Genomic DNA, 20,632 nt, shown 5'->3' on the forward strand with positions numbered 1-20,632 from the left:
ATCAGCATTCCGTCGTACCGCGTGGAGGCATTCGTACAATGCCGTACTGCGCATCAAGTCCGTACACCCGTACAGCTCCGTCGCCATTTCATATCTGCAGCTCCCGTGAACATATCGTACAGCACCGCTATCCGTACAAGTACGGATTCTGTACCTGACAGCGACGTACACGTGCTAGTTTTCGTACTGCATTTAGTGCAGTCTGCTCGTACAAATTCGTACGTGCAACAGCGCCACCATCCGTACATTGTTGGGCCGTATTGTTCCGTGCACCTGTTGCCAGCGCACCATACAGGTATCGGTACCTTGTACGGATTTCGTACATCTCTTGCATTTCGTACATTTGCAGGAGTTCGTACTTCCTTCGGTGCATTTGCAGGTCTTCTTAACAGGTGGTCTTTGCGAGGCATTTCTGCCCAGAGCCATTGTTTGGCTGTAAAATTTGGGGCATTTTGCATTGCAAAGGTCATTGGTCTTTTGCAGGTATCTGTGTTTGCAGAGAAATTGGGACCTCTGAATCATTTGCAGGCACATTGCAAGTTTGGGGCTTTTGTCCTTTTTTTGGCACACATTGCAAGCAAATTGCAAAGATTGTCCAAGAATTCGGGGCTTTTGCAAGAGATACTATTTGGGTGAAATTTGGCTCAATTTCAGCTCAAAATTTGAGGCTTTTAGTTTTGCACTGCAATTTCTTGCATCTTTGGGGCTTTCAGGCAATTTGCCCTCTTGTGGATGCAATTTCCCTAAAGAAATTGGGGCTTTTGGCATTCTGATGCAATTCGGCAGTGTACAAGCATTTTGGGACTGTTGCAAGCAATTTTGGACTCATTTTGAGTGACATTTCAGACATTGGCAAATTTTGCAGTGTTTTTTGGTAGTTTTGGAGAGCATTTGCAGGATAGTTGAAGTGCACTCTGAGCCTTTGATAGGCTGTGACAGTATTTGTCACTGTGGGCAGATTTTTTATTTGCAGATTTTACTTGTGCATTTTATATCCCAGGAAGGGATTTCACTTGGTCTATCTGCTGTATTTTTTGAGATTATCTGGTGAAAATGGCTCAAAACAACTCCAATGAAGTGTTCGGGGTTCTCACACAGGAGGATAAGTTGGATGGCACCAACTATTCCTTGTGGAGTTTCATGGTTTGCAATATCTTGGTTGGAAGACATCTTTGGGATTATGTCAATGGAGATGAAGCAAGACCAGATACATCGACTACACTTGTCACTCCTACAGTTGGAGGCAGGGGTAGAGGTACAAATGTAGCACAAGTGGTTGGAGCAGCCGCTCCCATAGCAAAGCAGAAAAGATGGGACTCTAGAGATGCACAAGCTCTTTCAGTAATTTCTCTTTCTGTCAAGAGTTTCATTATACCTCATATTCGGTCATGCAAGACATCTATGGCAGCTTGGGAGATACTAGAGAGTATGTTCGCAGCAAGAAATGATGCCAGGGTTTCTTTTATGAAGGGAGAACTTTCCCATACGCATATGGAGGAGGAAGATTTCATGAATTCTCACCTCACAAAGCTTTAGGACCTCAGGGAACAATTGCTGAATATTGATGAAGTCATACCGGATTCAGAGATGATCACCACCACTCGGAACTCTCTACTTGAGTCCTATCTCGGTTTCCACACCTCGCTGAATTTGTCATTGAGGGGGGGCAGCAATCCTCTCTCCTTTCATGAGTTGGTAGGACTTCTGTTGCAGGAGGAACAAACTCGCAGAAATATGGCAACCCGGGCTGGCGAGCATGCTATGCTTTCCAAGTTCAAGCCCAAGGGTAAAGGGCAGCAAAAGCCACATGCCAATCAGCCCACACATCAGCATAAAGCTGATTCTGGACAGCCTTCTTATAAGGCAAAGGGTGATACAAATAAGCAGAAAAAGAAGGGCATCTGTCATTATTGCAAGAAGCCAGGTCATTATATTGGAGAGTGCAAGAAGCGCATAGCCAAAGAGAAGAAAAGCGATTCCAGTATGGCTGTGTCAGATGCATCAATTCCACATTCTCATGATGGAGGAGATGTTGCAGCCAACTTTGTTGAAGAGCACTATGCCTTTCTGTCTTGCACTTCAGATTTTTCAGTGGGTAGTTTTGATATTACAGCCACTAATGATGATGACCCATATGCTTTCTTGACTTGTAGTTATGATCCTTCAAAGGATGAATGCTCTTTTAGCGTTGATGAGACACTTCATACTTGGTATTTTGACAGTGGTGCTTCAAAGCACATCACTTCCAAGAAGAGTCTATTTGTATCTCTGCATTCTCTACCTACCAAAAAGAAGGTAACTTGTGCAAATAATTCTTCTTATTCAATGTGTGGAGTGGGAGACATTATTCTCACATCCACTGATGGCACAGATTTCAGAATTTCAGATGTTCTCTCTGTGCCAGGGATATTCCCTGATGGCAGGGGTGACGAAGTGGAAGAAGCTACTACTGAAGCAGAGAGGGGGGCGGCGGGAGAGGGAGAGGTAGGGGCGCGGGGGACAAAGGGCGGGGGGCAAGTGGTGAGAGTGACCATAGATGGGGGGGGCTGAGGGGGGGAAGGGAGCGGGGGGAACCTTGGAGGGGGAGGGGGAGGAGGAGGGCGACCTCAGGCCCCCCCTATTGATCAGGCTCGTCGGGGCTATGGATCGGCTCCTCCACGGCCCTCGTCGGGCTAGCGTCTGCGGCTTCCGCCATCGCCGCATCTAGAGCTCCTGGGGCTCTCTGCTGCTGCAAGGGTGGATGCGGAGGTTGAACCTCCGAAGCTAGAGGATCGGCTGGATGGGTAGTGGCTCCTGCTGCTGGAGGAGGTGGCTCATGTTGTTCCTCTTTCGAGGCCTCTCGGTCAACCCTGTCCCTCTCCTTGCGGTTGGTCCTCTGCCTGCAGCGTTTGCGGGCTTGCTTGCTTGGTTTCTTTTTCTTTTTAACCTGTGTCCAGTTCCCTTCCGAGAGGGTAACCCATGGGGTGTGAGACTCCTGCTGCTCTTGCTTGAGAGGCCGCTGAACACGGGCTTGCTGACTCTGCCTACTTTGTGGAGGAGGGGGGGAGGCGCACGAGGGAGGCCACGGGGGCAATCACTGATGAGGTGACCCATCTGTCTGCACCGAAGACATTGGCCTGGTAACTCAGAGATCTCCACCCTCTTGCGAAGTTTGCCTCCCTTCCAGGGTCTCGAGAAGGATCAACTCTGGGAGGGACTCTAGGCTCTCAAACACTAGCCTGATCCTGGGGACTCCATCATTTGCTAGAACTGAGGCAGCCAATTGTGGTAGGGACTCGAGCATTGTGCCAAATGCCCGACCAATGGAAGGGAGGATGGCTCGATACTCCTTGGGGAGCCTTGGGAAGCAAAAAACATGGAACATGATGTGTCGTATCCATGTCCTCCACTGTGAACCCATGATACCATGGAAAGAGGTAGACAAGATGCGGGCCAAGGAGGATGGGGCTCTGCTTTACAAGTGACGAGGCAGAGTCTGGGGAGCTCAGCTGGATGAGGAAAACGTCTCGTCCATAGATGGTGACCTCTTGGATGTGGTCTCTCTCTAATGCCAAGCTCGCTTGGATCCACTCTCGCACATGTCTCCGTGTAGGTGTGAGGCCCACAATTCTGCCCAGAAGCACCTTGTCTTAGAGGGACTGAACTGTCTGTTGTACTTGTTGCTTGTCAGCTTGGGAAAGAAGAACCTTAACGGCTGTGGGTTTCGAGGGTGCTGCCATAGAGCCTCTCTGGCCAGACCAAGGGTCACCACCAAGGTTCTTCTTTCGCCTTAACAAGCACAAGTGCTCCCCCTGCAGGGAGGAAGAAGAAAAGGAAAAGGAGGGTGAGGAAGAAAGGTGGCAAAGGGGGAGGTGGAGGTGAAGCGGGGAGGAGGAGGGGGCAGGATAGAGATAGAAGGAGGAGGGTGGAAGGCGGAGGAGGATGGAGGGCAAGAAGGCGAAGAGGGAGAAAGTGAGGGGGTGAGAGGGCAAGAAAACGGAGAGGAGGTGGGAGAGAGGGGGGGGGAGCCGATGAGGGAGAGGAAGGGGACGTGGGGGTGGAGGGGGTGGGGGGCAGAGGTGGAGGAGAAGGGGATGGAGATGGAGGTGGTGGGAGCGGGCAGGGCTGGTGGAGGTGGAGGAGAAGGGGCTGAGAAGGAGGCGGAGGAGATGGAGGAGGCAGGGCTGGCAGGGGGTGCAGTAGGCGGGGAGGGGCAGCAGAGGCGGAGGCAGGAGGAGTGGACGGGGGGCAAGGAGGTGGAAAGTAGTGGGGCGGGCGACGGAAGCAGCGAGGCGGGTGGAAGCAGCGGGGTGAGCGTAGAGGGGGAGGCGGGGAGGTCGAGGCAGTGTGGAGGGGAAGCAGAGGAGGTGAGCAGGGAGAGGCAGCGGGGCAGCCAGGGGGGCACGGCAGACCAAGAAGGACGGGTTGAAATAGACCCTCAGACCATGGTGCTTGGAAGACTCTAGGTTGTTCACTCAATATGAGGGGGACAACTGGAAGATCGTGGCATTTGGATTGCTCAAGTTTGAAGGCGGGAACATGACTGAAGGTGGTGGTGCCAGGAGGTGCTACCATAGATGGACTTGTGTACTGGGATGGTGTGCGGAAGCGGAACCAAACCTGGTGGAGCAGGAGCCACTGGATGAAAAGCCAGGAAAAGATTACGACATCGAAATGTTCCAGAGGACTACGACCAGGGAGTTACTGGAGCATCATCATTGACGTGTTGGCATTGGGCCGAGATGTGTCGGTGAGAGGGGGTGTTGGAAAGATCACCTCCCCATTTGTATGCCCCCATATCAGGAGAGCATTGGGGGGGGGGGGGGGGACTCGGTTGAGAGACGGCCACATGGGCAGCACTATGGCTGCCATGGGGGCAAAGATCAGAGAAAGAAAAGAGAAATACCTCGAGCTCTAGAGGCTGCCTTAGAGGGCAAGACTATGCAGGATGGATCACGAGAGCAACAGCCCCTGGATCTAGGCCTGGCAAGAGGTGCCACATGGCTGAGAGGCTCTGGGCAACAGGTGACAGCATGGCGAGGGCTATGGGCAGGGTCTTGGTCTGCGAACAGGCCCTAGAAGCAGGCTGTACTTAGGCGGATCAGGAGCAGCTACCAGGCGGGGGCATTGGGCAGGCCATGGGCGTGCAATAGGCTCTGCCGACTGTGACAAGGCAGCAGCCCAAAATGGCCTGGCATAGGCCCTTATATAGGGCTGGACCAGCCAACTAAGTCGGCCAGGAAGCCAGTCGGCCCATTGGGGCTGACTGGTCAGTATTTTGACAGCCCCTTGGGGGCCTATATAAGGAGGGCCTTTGTGCCCTCGTATCTCATCACCAAGAGCAGCCAACACAGAGCAAACAGGAGCAGCACTATTCCTAGAGGGTGAAGGAGATCTAGAGGAGCTGCAGACTGAGCTAGTAAACGCAGCCCACCTAGGCTGGCTTCTGGACAGCAAGGTGTTGTGATCGGGACGGAGAGTCTACATATGCTCGAGGTGGAGCACGTGGGCTCGAGTCTAGAGATATCCGGCAGATAGTAGAAGTACCTTGTGGTAAGATCAAAGGACCATGCTCTAGTGGGACTTTGGATCCATCTTTCTTTTGTTGTGTCCATAGTTTTGGACAGAAATATATTGTTCTAGTAGCTTCTATATCCGGCTGGATTATTGTCTATTGATGAGTCAGCACATCTATGTGATGCACATTAAGTAAAGAAGTTTGTGATTCCACTTCCACACACACATAGTGTGAGCTCCTGGGCTATTGTATCAGTCTTTTGCTGTGCGTACCCTCTGTTGGTCTATTTCTAACACATGGTGGGCTTACTGGTCTTACCCTCTGGGTTGGGGGTGGGCCACACACACTTTTTTTTTGGGGTGAAATCTTTTATTGATTATATTACATGGGTAGCAACCTCAAAACAAGGTGCTACAATTACATCAACTGAAAAATTTCAGTATATGCCAGAAAGACCTCATGATCTATGTAGCGGGTTTGCAAGCAATCAAAGAAAGATTGCTGCAGAGAACGCTTGAAAAAGACAAACAGAGAGAAAGTAGGATCACCAAAGACTTTACAATCCCTATGTGTCCATAAAGTCCATAGTGCGTAGTAGTGAACCCAAACAAAGAAAAGATGAAACTCCGGTTTGGATGGATGAAACCCAAATAGCTAGAAGAACTTCGCAAACGGAACAGATGGGAATCTTGCTTGCAGGCGCTGTCGAAGCAAATAAAAAAACTCATGAGAGCATGGACAATGCGAAAACAAGTGAAACATAGTAGGAGCAATGTGTCGATGAGCCAATAGCTGTAACACTCCCAAAAGAACTCGCCAAAAGAAAACCCGTTGTCGAAGCGGTACTTTATAGTCCCAAAGTTGCTGTAATCTTTTCCTCCATCACTTGGCTGGGCGATGCATTCGCCAAACAGAATCACCTCTCTCTGAAACCCAAGGTTGAGGCAAAAGGATTTTATACAATGCAGGCACACAGTAATCTGAGATAGCCTCAAAGGACGAGAAGAGGACCCTGGAGAAGTCAAAGTCCAATCTTCCAGCCAGTCCTGGAGTTCCAAAGGAGGAATCGGAATAAAAGGTGAAAGTATAGAAGTAATTTGTTGCCACCAAGGACGATAATGAGAGCCGAATCCATATCTGGTGGCTGCCAGAGAAAAAGAGGGCACAATACCAGCATCATCAATAACATCAGTAACCGAGGTGATGCCTTTAAATGAGACAAAGTAGGAACGTCGAGGTTCCTGTAAAGCCAAGGGAGGCTGAAAGACTTTCGACCAGTGAATGCACACACACACACACATACACACACACTTTTTTCCAACTATGAATTATTCTTTTATGTACCCCTCGTGAAATCTCTCCTTTATACTCTCACCCCACACACCAAGCACATTAATCTTTCCATACCTCCCCTAGTCCCTTGTCAACTCATGCACTCATTCGCTCCTCACTCCACTTGTGACTTAAACTTCAATTGTGACTTAACTTTTTCAATTATCTAAGAATCCATAGTCCTGCCCATAAAAGGTGTCAGTATATAAAAGCAAAAGACTTTTTGGGTGAAAATCCGCCAAGAGTGTCAACTCTAGGAGGGGGCGACGATATGTGAGGGTGTTGTAGGAGCAATGGGTGTTGGCGGTTGTTGGCATGTACAGCCCGTTGCTAGGGTCTCCCGGTTGTAGCCTTGTGGCGAACAAGTGCCAACGGTCATTGCATGTATGGACGAGAAAACATCGATAAAAGGTGTTGGTACACAAAAGCAAAAGACTCTTTAGGTGGAAATCCGCCAAGAGTGTCAACTCTAGGAGGGAGCGACTGTGTGTGAGGGTGCTATAGGAGCGACGGGCATTGGTGGCTGTCGGCATGTACAATCCGTTGCTAAGGTCTCCCGGCTGTAGCCTTGCAGCAAACAAGTGCCACAATCACTCCATGTCTGGACGAGAAAACATTGAGGTAATGTCCCCTAGCATGATCCATGCCTCAGTACATTGGCATGTCTGGCGTGACTCTGGCTCTAGCGTGGGTCCCCGTGGTTGTTGCCTCTATGAGACCTCCCGATCAAAGCTATCTAGTTGGAAAAACTTGGTGATCATACTCTGAGCAGCGTCTAGATGCGTGCCCTAGTCTCCCTACGCGCTCTAAGCAACCGCTCTCTGTGCCGAACAGCCTCATGTATGAAAGCTGCCAAGCACCGCTAGTCTGGGTAGGATAGGACGTTGGGTAGGGTGTCGAAACCGTCTTTGAGGAGACGGTGTACCGACTTCTAATCTCGTAGTACACCGGGCAGCTAAAAGCGAAATGCTCCTTTGACTCGATCTCGCGGGAATCGCACGCGCACGCGCACACACACATACTTTTTTTGGGTAAAATCCAGTGCAGTGTATTTATATTGTCATAACTTTACAAGAGGGAAAGTCTCCAAGATGGAGAGTATTCCACAGATCAGAAACATAAAAAGAAAAGCTCAATGCAAGATGCATGTATATCACCCTCATGGCAGGTATCATATAAAGATTGCCGCAATGAGGCTCTAAAAGATTCATATGACTTTTGAAACTGACGGCCCAAGTATGCTAGATTATGCTCTTCCTAGATTGTCCAAAGAGCCCAATGTCTCACCCATGAGAAAAAGAGTGAGTATTGAGATAAAGGCATCCTAAATCTGCCAAATAACCAAAAGTGTTTCCCAAATATGTGACTCGGGAAACGGAGGCGAAGATGATCCGAAATTTTCCCCAGGAGGTTCCGAGTAGACCGGCAATGCCAAAGCAAATGAGGGACAGTCTCTGAAGGAGCGTGACACCGTAAGCAAGTGGGTGAAGCAATGTGACGTTTGGCAAGTGTTATTCCCACTGGCAGTGTGCCGGTCATGCATCTCCAAAGAAAAAGTCTTTGTTTAAAAGGCATTTTACACCTCCATATTAGTCGGAGATTTTTCCGCCACCATGAAAGGGGCCGCCTGATATGCCACAGAGTATTAGCATATTGATGAATCCAAGGGGCAGGCTGAAGAAGCTTGTAGACTTTGATGGAGGTCAAAACAGGCAGAGGAATAGGACGAGAGCATGTAGCAGAGGGGTACAATTGCCATTCCATAAGCCTGTCTGTGTCAGCCACAGGGGGAATAGGTAGAAAAGGGTGCAAGAGATCAGCAATTTTCTTCCATATCAATCTGTGATGCATTCCCAATGCATAAGTGGCAGTGGCCTGAGGAAAAGATAAGACATGACCATGATCATCTACCACGCCATTGATGTATCTGATTCCCAATTTCATGAGATTGTATGCCCTAACCGGTTCCTGTAAAGCAAGTGGAGTGGCAAAGATGGCACTCCAATGAATACTTTCTTTCCTCATTGAGTTTGTCCCCGAATGATTATCAGGAGCCCATTTGACTTTAGAAAGCACTTGTTTCCAGTCCAGTATCAGAGCAGTAGAGAAAGGGCATCGAGGAATCTTCCCTACAAATCTCCCAATGACAACCTCCCAATGATCAGTAGTCCAATGGCCATAAGCATTTGTCCTCATGTGGACACACATGGATGCTATCATACAAGTCCATGGCTGTTTTTGACGGAAAAAAGTATGGAGCATAGTCGCCTTCCTTGCAAGTACATGATATCTGATATTTAGAACATTAAGTCCTCCATGCATCCTAGGGGAGCACACCATTTTTATCTTCAGCAGTTTCAATGCTTTCACAGCAGTTTTTGTCTTCCATAACAGCTCCATAGCTTGAGACATAAAAGCTGAGATATCGGACTAATGTAGTAAAGGCAAGAAGAACTGAACATAAGACATTACAATAGACTGGACTATTCTGAGCCTGACATGAAGTGGCCAAGTAGAAATTTTCCAATATTCCAATTTATGTTGAAGTCTTTGGAAGATCCATTTTAGCTGCTGCTTCCTGGTGATATGCCATCCTATAGGATATCCCAAATGCCTGACAACATCTTTGGAATGCACTATCTGACCAGGCCAGAGAATAGAATGCCAGTCACATTGTTTCAGGGGAAGTAATTTGGATTTGTCAAAATTGATATGCAATCCCGCTGCTAATCCATACAATGATAATGTGGCCATAAGCATGCGGACTTCCTGAGGAGAGTTCTGTGGCATAAAAAAGGAATCATCAGCATATGCCTGTGCCAAAAAAGATGCAGCCCCAAGGATTTTAAGACCAATCATCTGTCCTGTGCTTGTAAGATGATCAAGATACATCAGGAGGGGATGAGTCGCAATGGCATAGAAAAGAGCACTAAGGGGGCAGCCCTGTCTGACTGATCTACCCAATGTCCATGACCGAGATAGATGGCTTCCGAGAATGCACTGGGAAGTAGAGCCAGAATAAAGCCAATAAATTGCATTTGCTATCTTGGGACCAAAGCCCAACTTTGTCATGATTTGGGAGATAAAATCCCATTGTACAGTATCAAATGCCTTAGTGATATCTACCTGCAATATGAGCACATCTTGATTCGAATACTTAGCATATTCAATTGCAGTCAATGCATTGGAGATATTGTCATGGATTTGTCTTCGCGGCACAAACCCATACTGATGAGGATGAAGGCCCGCATTCAGAGTCCCATGAAGCCTATACACAATCATTTTGGCAATGAGTTTGTAAACTACAGGCATCAGAGTAATAGGCCTCCAATCTGACATATGATCACAAAGATTTTTTTTTGGCACAAGTTTTATTATGCCATGCTTCCAGAGGTGCGGCAATTGATTTTCTTGCCAGGCAACATTGATCATTTGTAAGAGAACATCTTTCAAATCATCCCAGAAAGAAATATAAAATTCCACCGTAAGACCATCCCGGCCAGGGGACTTGTATTTGCGGAGATGGGACAATGCATTATCAAGTTCCGTGTCAGTAAAAGGTCTCTCAAATTATAGAGCATCATCCATTTTCACTATCCCAGAAACATATTGAAGAAATTCAGTTCTCGCATCAGTCATTTGATTTGATGGGGAGCCAGGGGTAGAGAACAGTGTCTGGAAGTAATTTTGGCATTCATCTTGGAGATCAGAGAAAGAGTGCGTCCAAGATCCATCTAGTTTCGTGACCCTTAGACACGAGTTTTTCTTTCGAGTGGTGGCATGCAGGCCCTGGAAAAAGGCTTTTGATGAGCAGCCCTTATCCATGAGGAGCTTCATTCTTGCTCTAATCTGCCATTTGTGCAATTTCCGCTGATCATTATCAGTCAGTTTGATCCGGGCTTGTGAAAGGGAATCATTTTCTGATTTTGAAAGGGGCCTTAAATGTGAAAATTCAGTCACTTGTTGTGCTGTCCTTTTTGCCCATTTGACCTCATTCCTCCATGTAGCCATGTGCCATTTTCCATAGTCCCTAATGACATTCTGTATACGAGAGACAAAGCTGTCCCAAGCATAATTCATGTCCTCCTGAGCATGCAAAAGCAAGGGATGAATTGCAAATCTGATCATTTGCTGGAAATATTGATGTCGAAGATAAGCCTGATTAACATGCAGTAATCTGTTGGAGAGAGTCGGCAAATCATCCAGTGGCATACCAAATTGCAGATTTAACCATAATGGGGCATGATCTGACAATCCCAATGAGAAATCTATGAGGAGATGAAGGCTAAAATCTGCATATTGTTGTGGACAGATACCATCTGTCAAGCCTTGCCCAGTATGTGGTAAATGCATTATGATGGAAAGTATATCCGGGCACTGACCCTTGTAGAAGCAGCCATAAATCTTCAGCCTGCACAGAGAGAAGCATGCTATCCCATTTCTGTCTTTCCGATGAAAGCATATGGGATCTTGAAGTGGTGTTATCTCTCAGCAGAGGAGAATTGTTAAAATCTCCACAGATAAAGGCATTTGATCTCCATGGATATTTGCTTAAAGATTCCCATAGAGAAGCCCTCATGGCAGAGGTCTGGGAGGCATAAACTGATGCAAGCTCAAGAATGTCACCATTGACATTACATTGTATGACTATCCATCGGCCACTGCTGTCATTGAATGCTAACTGAGGCTCCAGCTCATGTCTGACCATTATGCATACACCTGAATAGGTAGTGGTACCAGCATAATAAATATCATAGCCGCCAAAGTGATCATGATGACCAGCCTTAGAGTGTTGATTATGCTCTTGCAAACAAACAATATCTGGCTGCATTTTATGTACATAATTCCAGAAAAGCCTCCACTTTGAGACATTGCAGAGGCTCTGTACATTGTATGTAAAGCACTTAAGTGTTTGATGCATAAAAGAGATATATACAGGAAATGTAAATATGAAACAAGATATCAGAGAGGCAAAGCCTCTGCCTGCATGGGTTGCAGGCTTTCATGATCCATAAAAGATATGGCATTCTCCCCTTCTTCAGAATCACATATGGGGATACCCTTCTTCAAAACCCCCACCCAATTTTGAAGGACAGGAGCTGAAGTAGAAGCCTGTCCTGGTAAAGGAGAGGAAGCATCCCATTGCCGAGATTGAAAGGGGCGTTGCTTCAATACAACCACCTTCTTAGGCTATTGAAACCCATCCCGATCTGTCCCCACAGATTCCTTCATCTTCTCTTTTTCTTTTTCTTTCCCTTTTCCAACAAGTGATTGCACCTGATTAACTGGTTTAGCATTCTTTGCTCCATTTCGATTTGCTGCCTTGGCTTGCAAATTCTCATTCTTTTCCCTTGTCAGAGGTGGCAAGGCATTAGGAGGGGGTTGATGCAGAACCATTGGGCATTCAGAGGCTAGATGCCCAAACTTGTGGCAGGCAAAGCAAGCGCCTGCAAATACACCCCATTTCAAGTCAAAATTTTTTTTCCCCAATTGCACACCCTCAACTTCCACTGCAATAGAAGGAGGGGTAGGTATGTCAGTGTCTCAGAGGATGCAAAAATCTGTTACGATTTTCCATGGGGCGTGGAGGGCAAATGACCTGTCCCAATGAAGCGGCCAGGCCAGGCAATTCTTCATGCATATAGTCCGGGAAGCTAACAACCTCAACCCATACAGGACAATGATGACGTATAAGACTTTGGTAAGTCCTTGTTTGGGGACCAAGGCGTGGCATGTACCATCTGCTTCCCATAAAAGAGGGGAGAAAGCTCAAGGAGCCTCTGCTTGCACAAAGCATCTGATAAATGCACCTCATAAAAGCCTCTGAAGGCAAAATATACACCCTCTACAAAACATCCTCCAAGGATAGACTTGATCCATTGCGCAACATCACTGGCGGCTGGGATTCTTCCTGGAAAGAAAATAATTACCGCGGTTTGAGATAGCTTCCTGAGGGGATTCACAAGGGAGGGCAATTTCAATTTGTATGTGACCTCCGGAACTGGTTTGCCCCATTCCTGTCGTGACTGCTGAAAGTCATCCTTGAGTGTATCAAACACATATTGAGCTTCCATAGTAAGCTCATCATCTTGAGCTGCAGGTTGAGAAGGACGACGCTTGGCATTTGCAGATCTTTCTTTTCTAGCATATGTACAGACATCGGAACCTGAAGCCATGATTGAGATATGGCAAAGCAAGGAAGAAATAGAGTGAAAGACAAAACAGTATGGCAGAGGCTGTACAGAGAAGCTGTACGGAAGGCTTGTGCGGGATAGGCTGTACGGAACAGCAGGAAGAAACTGTACGGAGAGCACTGTACGGTTGAAGAGGTGCTGTACGGAAAAAACTGTACGGAAGGTCATACACGATGTGAACTGTACGGAGCAGTGGGAAAGCTGTACGGGAATCTGTACGGAGGATTGTACAACGGTATTCTGTACGGACAAGGAGTGCTGACAAAGAAGTACGAAATTGTACGGAAAGAGGCGGGGTGGTACGGAAAGGCTGAGTTTACTGACGGTGTCACGTCGTACGGAAGGGCTGATGGCAAAATTAGAGACGTACGGAAGAAGAACGAGTTGTACGGTCCTGCACACCGGGAGAGTCCGTACGGCGATCGTATGGACGTACAAACGGAGGGGAAGATATCCTAGGAGGGTATCGCCTACACTCACCGTCGCTCACCACACACTGAACCACACACTCGACACACACACACACGCGCGCGCACGCACACACACACACAGAGGTTTACGGGAGACCAAGAGGTCTATGGGACAACGTGAAAACCAACTAGTACATCAGCTTTGGGAGGGCACAGGGCAGCTCGGAGTGGAAAGGCAGCTCCATTTTATATAAAGAAGCTACGTGATAACCTAGATAAAACATATGTAGATATAGCTGGCCATACATCAGTTTAAGGTTGAGAGTCTTTTGGTTTTGATTTAAACTCTTTAATGAGTGCTACTCCTTCACGATAGACTGCCCATTTACCGTCCTTCCTCACAGCCTGAACTTTTGCTAATTCCTTCGCCTTATCCTTCAGTTGAGCTCTTGTGAGTTCTTTGGCTATCCATATCTTAGTCCCTTTCAGCTTATGAGATTGTTGTAGTACTTTTGTACGTACGAGAGAGAGAGAGAGAGAGAGAGAGAGAGAGAGAGAGAGAGAGAGAGATGTTTTTTACATCGTAGCAACAATGCCAAGGAGCCAAATTGACTCATCCGAAGTGATTTCGAGGAATGGACAACACACACACACACCACAACATGAACCGGAGCCTCAACCACCATCAAGACCCACATGGGTTTTATAAAACCTGGTGGGAAAGGATGGCTTAGACACAGAGAGAGAGAGGTTTTTTAAAACTTTGTAGCAACAATGCCGAGGAGCAAACTTGACTCATCAGAGAGAGAGAGAGAGAGAGAGAGAGAGAGAGAGAGAGAGAGAGAGAGATACATACATACATACATACATTTCACCACGACATGAACTGGAGCCTGAACTGGAGCCTCAACCATCAAGACCCACACGGGTTTTATAAAACTTGGTGGGAAAGGATGGCTTAGACACACAGAGAGAGGTTTTTTTAAACTTTGTAGCAACAATGCCGAGGAGCAAACTTGACTCATCCGAGAGAGAGAGAGAGAGAGAGAGAGAGAGAGAGAGAGAGAGAGAGAGAGAGACATACATACATATATGTATGTATGTATGTATGCGTATATATGTAAATGTATATGTATACATGTATATATGTATGTATGTATATATATATATATATATAGAGAGAGAGAGAGAGAGAGAGAGAGAGAGAGAGAGAGAGAGAGCTGTGTGTGTGTAAACATGTATATAGATGCATATATACGTGAATATACATATATACCTATGTATGCACACACACACATCAATGTTTTGAGTTTCTACGTTTGATCAAATAAGGCATTACGAGCGATACACGCTTGAATATACGTGTTTATATATGAGTTTAATGGATATCTATTATTAATGGCTTGGACTGGCCAACAGCATGGACTTGAGCATATTTCTCTTGGCTCATCTATACATGTTGTTTTACTTGTGTATGTGGGTCCTATCATGCACTTATAGGCATGCAAGTTGAGGAAGTAACATAAAGATAAACAATCGTGTCTCTATGATCATGTAAATCATATAGTACACCTAATTTTTCTTCATCAGTCAAAATGCATGTTTGATTGTGATCTCTGATGGATCGCGTATGCTATTCTGTTTGGCATCCAGTTTTGGAGGCGGACACTTCCGAACATCAGGTGCGGCTTTGCTTCTAGAAGTAGGTAACCCCTTTATATATACTCTATACATTGTGAATGCCTTCGTAATTATGAGGTAGAGTCCACGCTTGTTTAGTTGAGGCATGAAATCTCACAATGTTGTGGTTAACGTAAAAGAGTTCCTGGTCTGTCCTTCTTGCTAGTCTCACAGATCAGATCCCTGCTTTTCTTACTGACGAGTTCATAGATTGTTTCCAGGTACTGCATGCATATTATGTTCTGTAGAGCCACATTTATACTCGTTAACACTCATATCACCAATGTCCTTTTTTTCATGAGCAGGTGGAAAACAGAAATCCAAGGCATCCTCAAGCCCCACTTCCCTAGCAGGAAAAGTTTCCGAAAAAGCTGCTGCTTTGCAGGCTACTCTCTCTCGGATTTCTGGCACTTTTGGAAGCGATACTGTCATGTGGTTGGGGAGAGACGAAGAAAAACGGGACGTTCCTGTAATCTCCACTGGATCTTTAGTCCTTGATGCTGCCCTTGGTGTTGGTGGCTTGCCCAGGGTAAGTATAATCTAAGTTCTGTACAAATTTTCTCTCCCTCTTCCTTTGTTTGAATTTGTTTTTCTTTTGGGTCTCTTATTGCAATAAAAATCTATGTGAGAGATTTGAGCCAAGAATGTGTGCGAGATCATAACACCTATCCTGTCACTTCGATTAGTTGAGTTGGTATAAGTTGTTTAGGAGAGGGGAAGACATCTAGTCTCTCCCCTTGCACACAAAAAAGCTCAAGGAAACATATGGATCTCGAAGGTTATTTACAGATGTAAAAGTTCCCTCTATGTTATCGCATTTGCAGCACTCTGCTGTTCAGTCTGGTATTCAAAATACGGCTATGTAGGTTGTTACAAGTGCCTCCTTCTGCTTGCTGCTGCATGCTCTTTCTGAGTTCCAGTGGCTTGCTGTTTGGTTGAGTAGAATAAGGGCCAAGTGCCCTTTATATAGGGGAGGGCTAGTGTGCCCCCCCACCCTCTAGATGGGCCGACTGAGCGCCCATGCAGTCTGTTACCAGCAAACCAGCAGGCCGACCTGTGCCTGACCTAGTGAGCCCGTACTGGACCACCAACCCCTGTAAGGCCTGCTGCTTCAGGATGACCTGACCTGGGCCTATAAGTAGCCCATCTCGCACCATTGAGTCCCTTTGTTTGGTCTTCCTTCAGCCCAAACTTGGGCCTTTTCCTGCTTCCAGGGATGTCTTTTTCCAAGACCACCAGTCCTCTAGCTGCACCGTTCATGCAGCCTCACCAAGCCCTCCTTGCTGGGCAATTCATGCTGCCACATGGTGACCTGTTTGCTGCCCTCGTGGCAGTCCAGGTCTGCATTCTTCTCTATTGGGTGAGATACACAGCATCCGGGCCTGTCAAGCAGAGCTGACACATCACACCCAGGAGCAGGCCCGATACACCCAGGAGCAGGCCCGCATTATACACGAGCAAGGCGCCCTTATCCAGGGACTCAGGCACGACATCACACAGCTTCGAGAGGAGCTCGGGACCCTCGGAGCAGCGCCTGGAGGGACCCCAGTCACAGAGATGGAGGCACAGATAGTCACGATACAGTCGGCTATAGCAGAGACGACTAGATGGGTGGACGTGGCGAAACGGGAGCCCACAAAAGGCAACCGTTTCAGCCGCCATACAGGAGCAGCAGCAGAGGGCTTCGAAGGCCCTCAACATCCGGATACGAGGGATCAGGCGAGACAGCACCAACACCACTACGACGCCCATGGAGGATGTGACCACCACCATGGGGGTCCCCGACCATGGCATAGAGGGAGCATGGCGTGTTGGGAGAGATCCCAACCGAGAGTTAGCCCCTAGTTATTCGCTTCAGAGATTCACATGCTCGACTAGTGACACTCCAACGCCGAACCGCTCTACGAGAGCATCCCACCCTATCCATGGACGAGGATTTGACACCACTACAGATTGAGGAGCGACGAGTTCTTCTGCAGCAACAGGATATTGCTCGCAAGGAGGGGAAATGGGCCGTTGTCCGAGATGGTAGGTTGTTGACCGGCACTTGTCGGGCTTCCACCCGTACCCCCTAGGGGGATGGGGCCTATGAGACTCAGGTTTCCGAGACCCTAGACTGCACCATTTGGAATTGTAATGGTACCTTATGGTCAGACCCTTATGGTCAGACCCAGGGAACTTCTCGGAGTCTTATACAGGACGAGACATAGTCTTTTACACGGAGACACACTAGAGCCCAGAGCGTCCACTACTGATAGTCAGTGGCTACACATGGGAGTCAGTCTTCAGGGATGAGACAAGGGATACAGGAGGAGTCCGAGGATCAGGTGGGGTTGCAGTATTGTACAAGTCTTCCCTCGCTGGAGCCATCTCCATTGAGAGGAAGGACGCACATTCCCGATTCATGTGGATCCAGATCCGATGCACAAACGCCTGTGACCTTTTCATAGCAATATGCTACTTCCCGCTAGACACATCCCACTTCGCCAGAGTGGCACGAGAGGGCCATATGCACCCTTACATCAGGATATTCCAGATCTTTCAGCGTGCGGGGAAGTTCTCCTTGTTGGGGACTTCAACGCCAGGACGAGCACGCGCCAGGCACCACTCCTGGACTTCTGAGACGACTCTATCATGCTACCAAACATGGACCTAGACGGAGCAGGTATGACCAGCAACATACATGGGACAAGTGGTTGCCATTGTTAGAATTTGCCTACAATGATAGAAAACATTCCTCTACATAATTGAGTTTGTTTGAGCTGAACTATGGTTATAGACCAGCGAATCCAACTACAGTTGGAGTACCTAGTGCCGCGAACTTTGTGGTTCAGATGCGGGAGATGCTAGCATTTGCGAGAGCTAACATCCGCCAAGCTATGGATAGAACTAAGGCGTATGCGGATGAAAACAGATCGGTTAAAGAGAATTTAAGAAAGGAGAAACAATTTTTCTCAGAGTTGCTTCGTACTCAAAGTCTTTGACTGCAGGAGAGTGTGCTAAGTTATCACCCCGATATTGTGGGCTGTGGTTAATTCTAAAAAGAATAGGCAAGGTGGCCTATAAATTAGAATTACCATAGGGTTATAAGGTGCACACAGTGTTTCATGTTTCTCGTTTAAAGAAAATTTTGCATACAGGTGACTCACTAATCGAGGGTGTTGTTTTGTTTTAGGAGATAGAGGATAATGCAAGACGCAAACCAACAAGAATCCTGGACCGAGGAACAATGCAAGTACGCAATCGGAAGATACCCACGGTGTTGGTTGCATGGCATGGTTTACCTCTATAAGAAGGTACCTGGGAATCCGTATACCAGTTACGGAGAGTTTTCCTAGACTTTATCATCGAGGACGCTGATGCCTGATGAGGGAAGGGATGTTACGCTCAAGTTGAGGCAACATGACCTCGGAAGGGTCAGTTGACATTTTTCTTTAAAGGATCAATGTTCGTATTATATTTGTTTGGGCTTTACGTAAGCGATCAGAAAGGAATTAAAGTCAAGGTCCTTGGTGAGGGTGATATGGCACTAGACTAGGTGGATCTAAGGCTAAGGGGTATAAATGCATTAAATGTGCCAAGGGGCAAATGATTTCAATGATATCCCAAGAGAGGTGTAAATGATCCATTTAGGAGATACCCTAAAATGTAGACATGTGGCATACTAGATCCATCTAGGGAATTGGGGCTCGTTGGGATTTTGCAAGCAGGAGCCTTTATGTAAAAAATGGAGATTCTGTAAGCTTGCTGGGAGGAAAATATGTGCCTATGCCCGTGATTGTAAAGAGAAAGATAGGCCTTTGAATGTTAATATTGTGATAGTAGGACTTCTTGGATTACCTCTTGTCTGCCTTCATTCTTCATTTCTGAAACTGTCTTCTCTAGGGAAGCAATGCGGAGCTTTGCATCTCTGAGTTCTTGTTGTAGGAAGTAGATCCGCTCATGTGGATCAAGCTTGCTTTGAAATCTGTGAAAAGTCAAGGCATAAGGAGAAGGTGTCGACGCCATGGCAGCGTAGGATAGCTTCTTGTTAGCTGGAGTCGATGGGAAAAGCTTCATCTTTGGGAACTCCATGTTGGGAAAGACCTGTGCAATCTGGGACCCCTTTGTTGAAGCTAACACCCCAGACCGAGCCAAGGGCTCTGCTAAGCTTGAGGCTATGTTGGACGTCAACCCCCCTGCTGTTGCGAGACTTGCTGCGGGAGCTAGGCGGCGTTGCGGGCTAGAGAAAAGAAACAAAGAAACTTTTTATTAGAGTCTTCAGAAGACCGATGGGTCTATGAGACTATGAGAGAGAGAGAGAGAGAGAGAGAGAGAGAGAGAGAGAGAGAGAGAGAGAGAGAGAGATTATTAAAGTCTTCCGAAGACCGATGGGTCTATGAGACTGTGAAAAAACTTATACAATGAGCTGTGGTAGTGGAGCTACTAAACGAGCATCCACACCAATGCAGAATGCAAAATAGGCAAACTGGCAGTACTAAGTCCTAAGTACAACATAATCATGTCGATAGTCGACTATATATCAATCTCAGCATCATCGTCATCATCAACATCATCAAAATCATCATCATCCTCATCATCAGCAGCAGGACATCAGGATGGATGAGGCAGTGGAGGCATGAGGTCAGTAATAGAGCGCTGTCGGTCCCTCAAGGGTGCAGTCTTGGTATGTCTCCTAGTCGTAACTCTACGTTGAACCAGGGCCACTGTGACCCCCGTCAGTCGGGCTCCGATCCTAAATAAGGAGGGGATGTCTCCAAGTATGATCTAACTCTTTGGAGTTGTTGCTAAACAAAATGTTCAGTAACTCCTCATTTCGGCGGACAAATGTTGCTTCTTACGGCGTATTAGACGACGGTATTCGCGTATCGTGTTTGGTTCACTCGGAAGGCTGTGTTTAGCCTTGAGTCGGAGTTGTCGGCGAAAAGCCTTACACTCCTCATTGTACCAACTATTGCAAGGCATAGAACCAAGAGGTGGGGGTCTAGTGGAGCGTGTGGTGTATGGGAAGGTGCGAAGGGCAGCCTTGTGGAGTGAGCGGCTAATCGTGTCAACCCTCTCTCTGAGTTGTCGGGCCATAGGCTCCGGGTCACGGTCATGTCGAGGTCTCGTCTTGTGGGGGTCTGTGTGATCTGACTGAAAGAACTCCGTGATAAAGCTCTAAGAGGTATCAGTCGAGGAAGAAGTCTGCTTCTGTCTCCGTGCTCGGAGTATCCTGTCACCACAATGTAAATATCCTAAATCAAAGTACAGTTGACCATTTATTTGATCATAATTAAAGAGTTTTATATGTGTTAATTATGGTCAAAGAGTTCTTTTAATGGTCAAAGAATTGACTACGGTCAAAGATACTTGACTCTGGTCAAGTAAACCTGACTTCGGCCAGGGAGACTTGGTTTATTACCAAGAGGGTTAACTATGATTAACCAGAGAACTACAGAGTTGACTACGGTCAAAGAGTGTTGACTTCGGTCAACGAGACTTGGCATGCACCAAGAGGGTTAACCACGGTTAACCAA

At 47.1% G+C, this 20,632-nt stretch overlaps 1 protein-coding gene across 3 annotated transcripts in view; it reads left to right on the forward strand.

The window, feature by feature from the left end:
* LOC147899915 (DNA repair protein recA homolog 3, mitochondrial-like) overlaps positions 1 to 20,632 on the forward strand; it is a 72,094-nt gene that overhangs the window by 26,251 nt on the left and 25,211 nt on the right. For 2 of the 3 annotated variants that reach the window (XM_087376854.1, XM_087376855.1), the window contains exons 2-3: positions 15,087 to 15,135; positions 15,419 to 15,642. In XM_087376854.1, coding sequence (XP_087232980.1) covers positions 15,087 to 15,135; positions 15,419 to 15,642 — 273 coding nt within the window. Of the gene's footprint in view, positions 1 to 15,086; positions 15,140 to 15,418; positions 15,643 to 20,632 lie in introns of all 3 variants that reach the window. The other variant, XM_087376856.1, reaches the window with a different exon arrangement.

The sequence above is a fragment of the Dipteris shenzhenensis genome, chromosome 7 (assembly GCF_047967505.1).
Source record: "Dipteris shenzhenensis isolate YYH24624 ecotype China chromosome 7, Dip_SZ_1.0, whole genome shotgun sequence".
NCBI lineage: Eukaryota > Viridiplantae > Streptophyta > Polypodiopsida > Gleicheniales > Dipteridaceae > Dipteris > Dipteris shenzhenensis.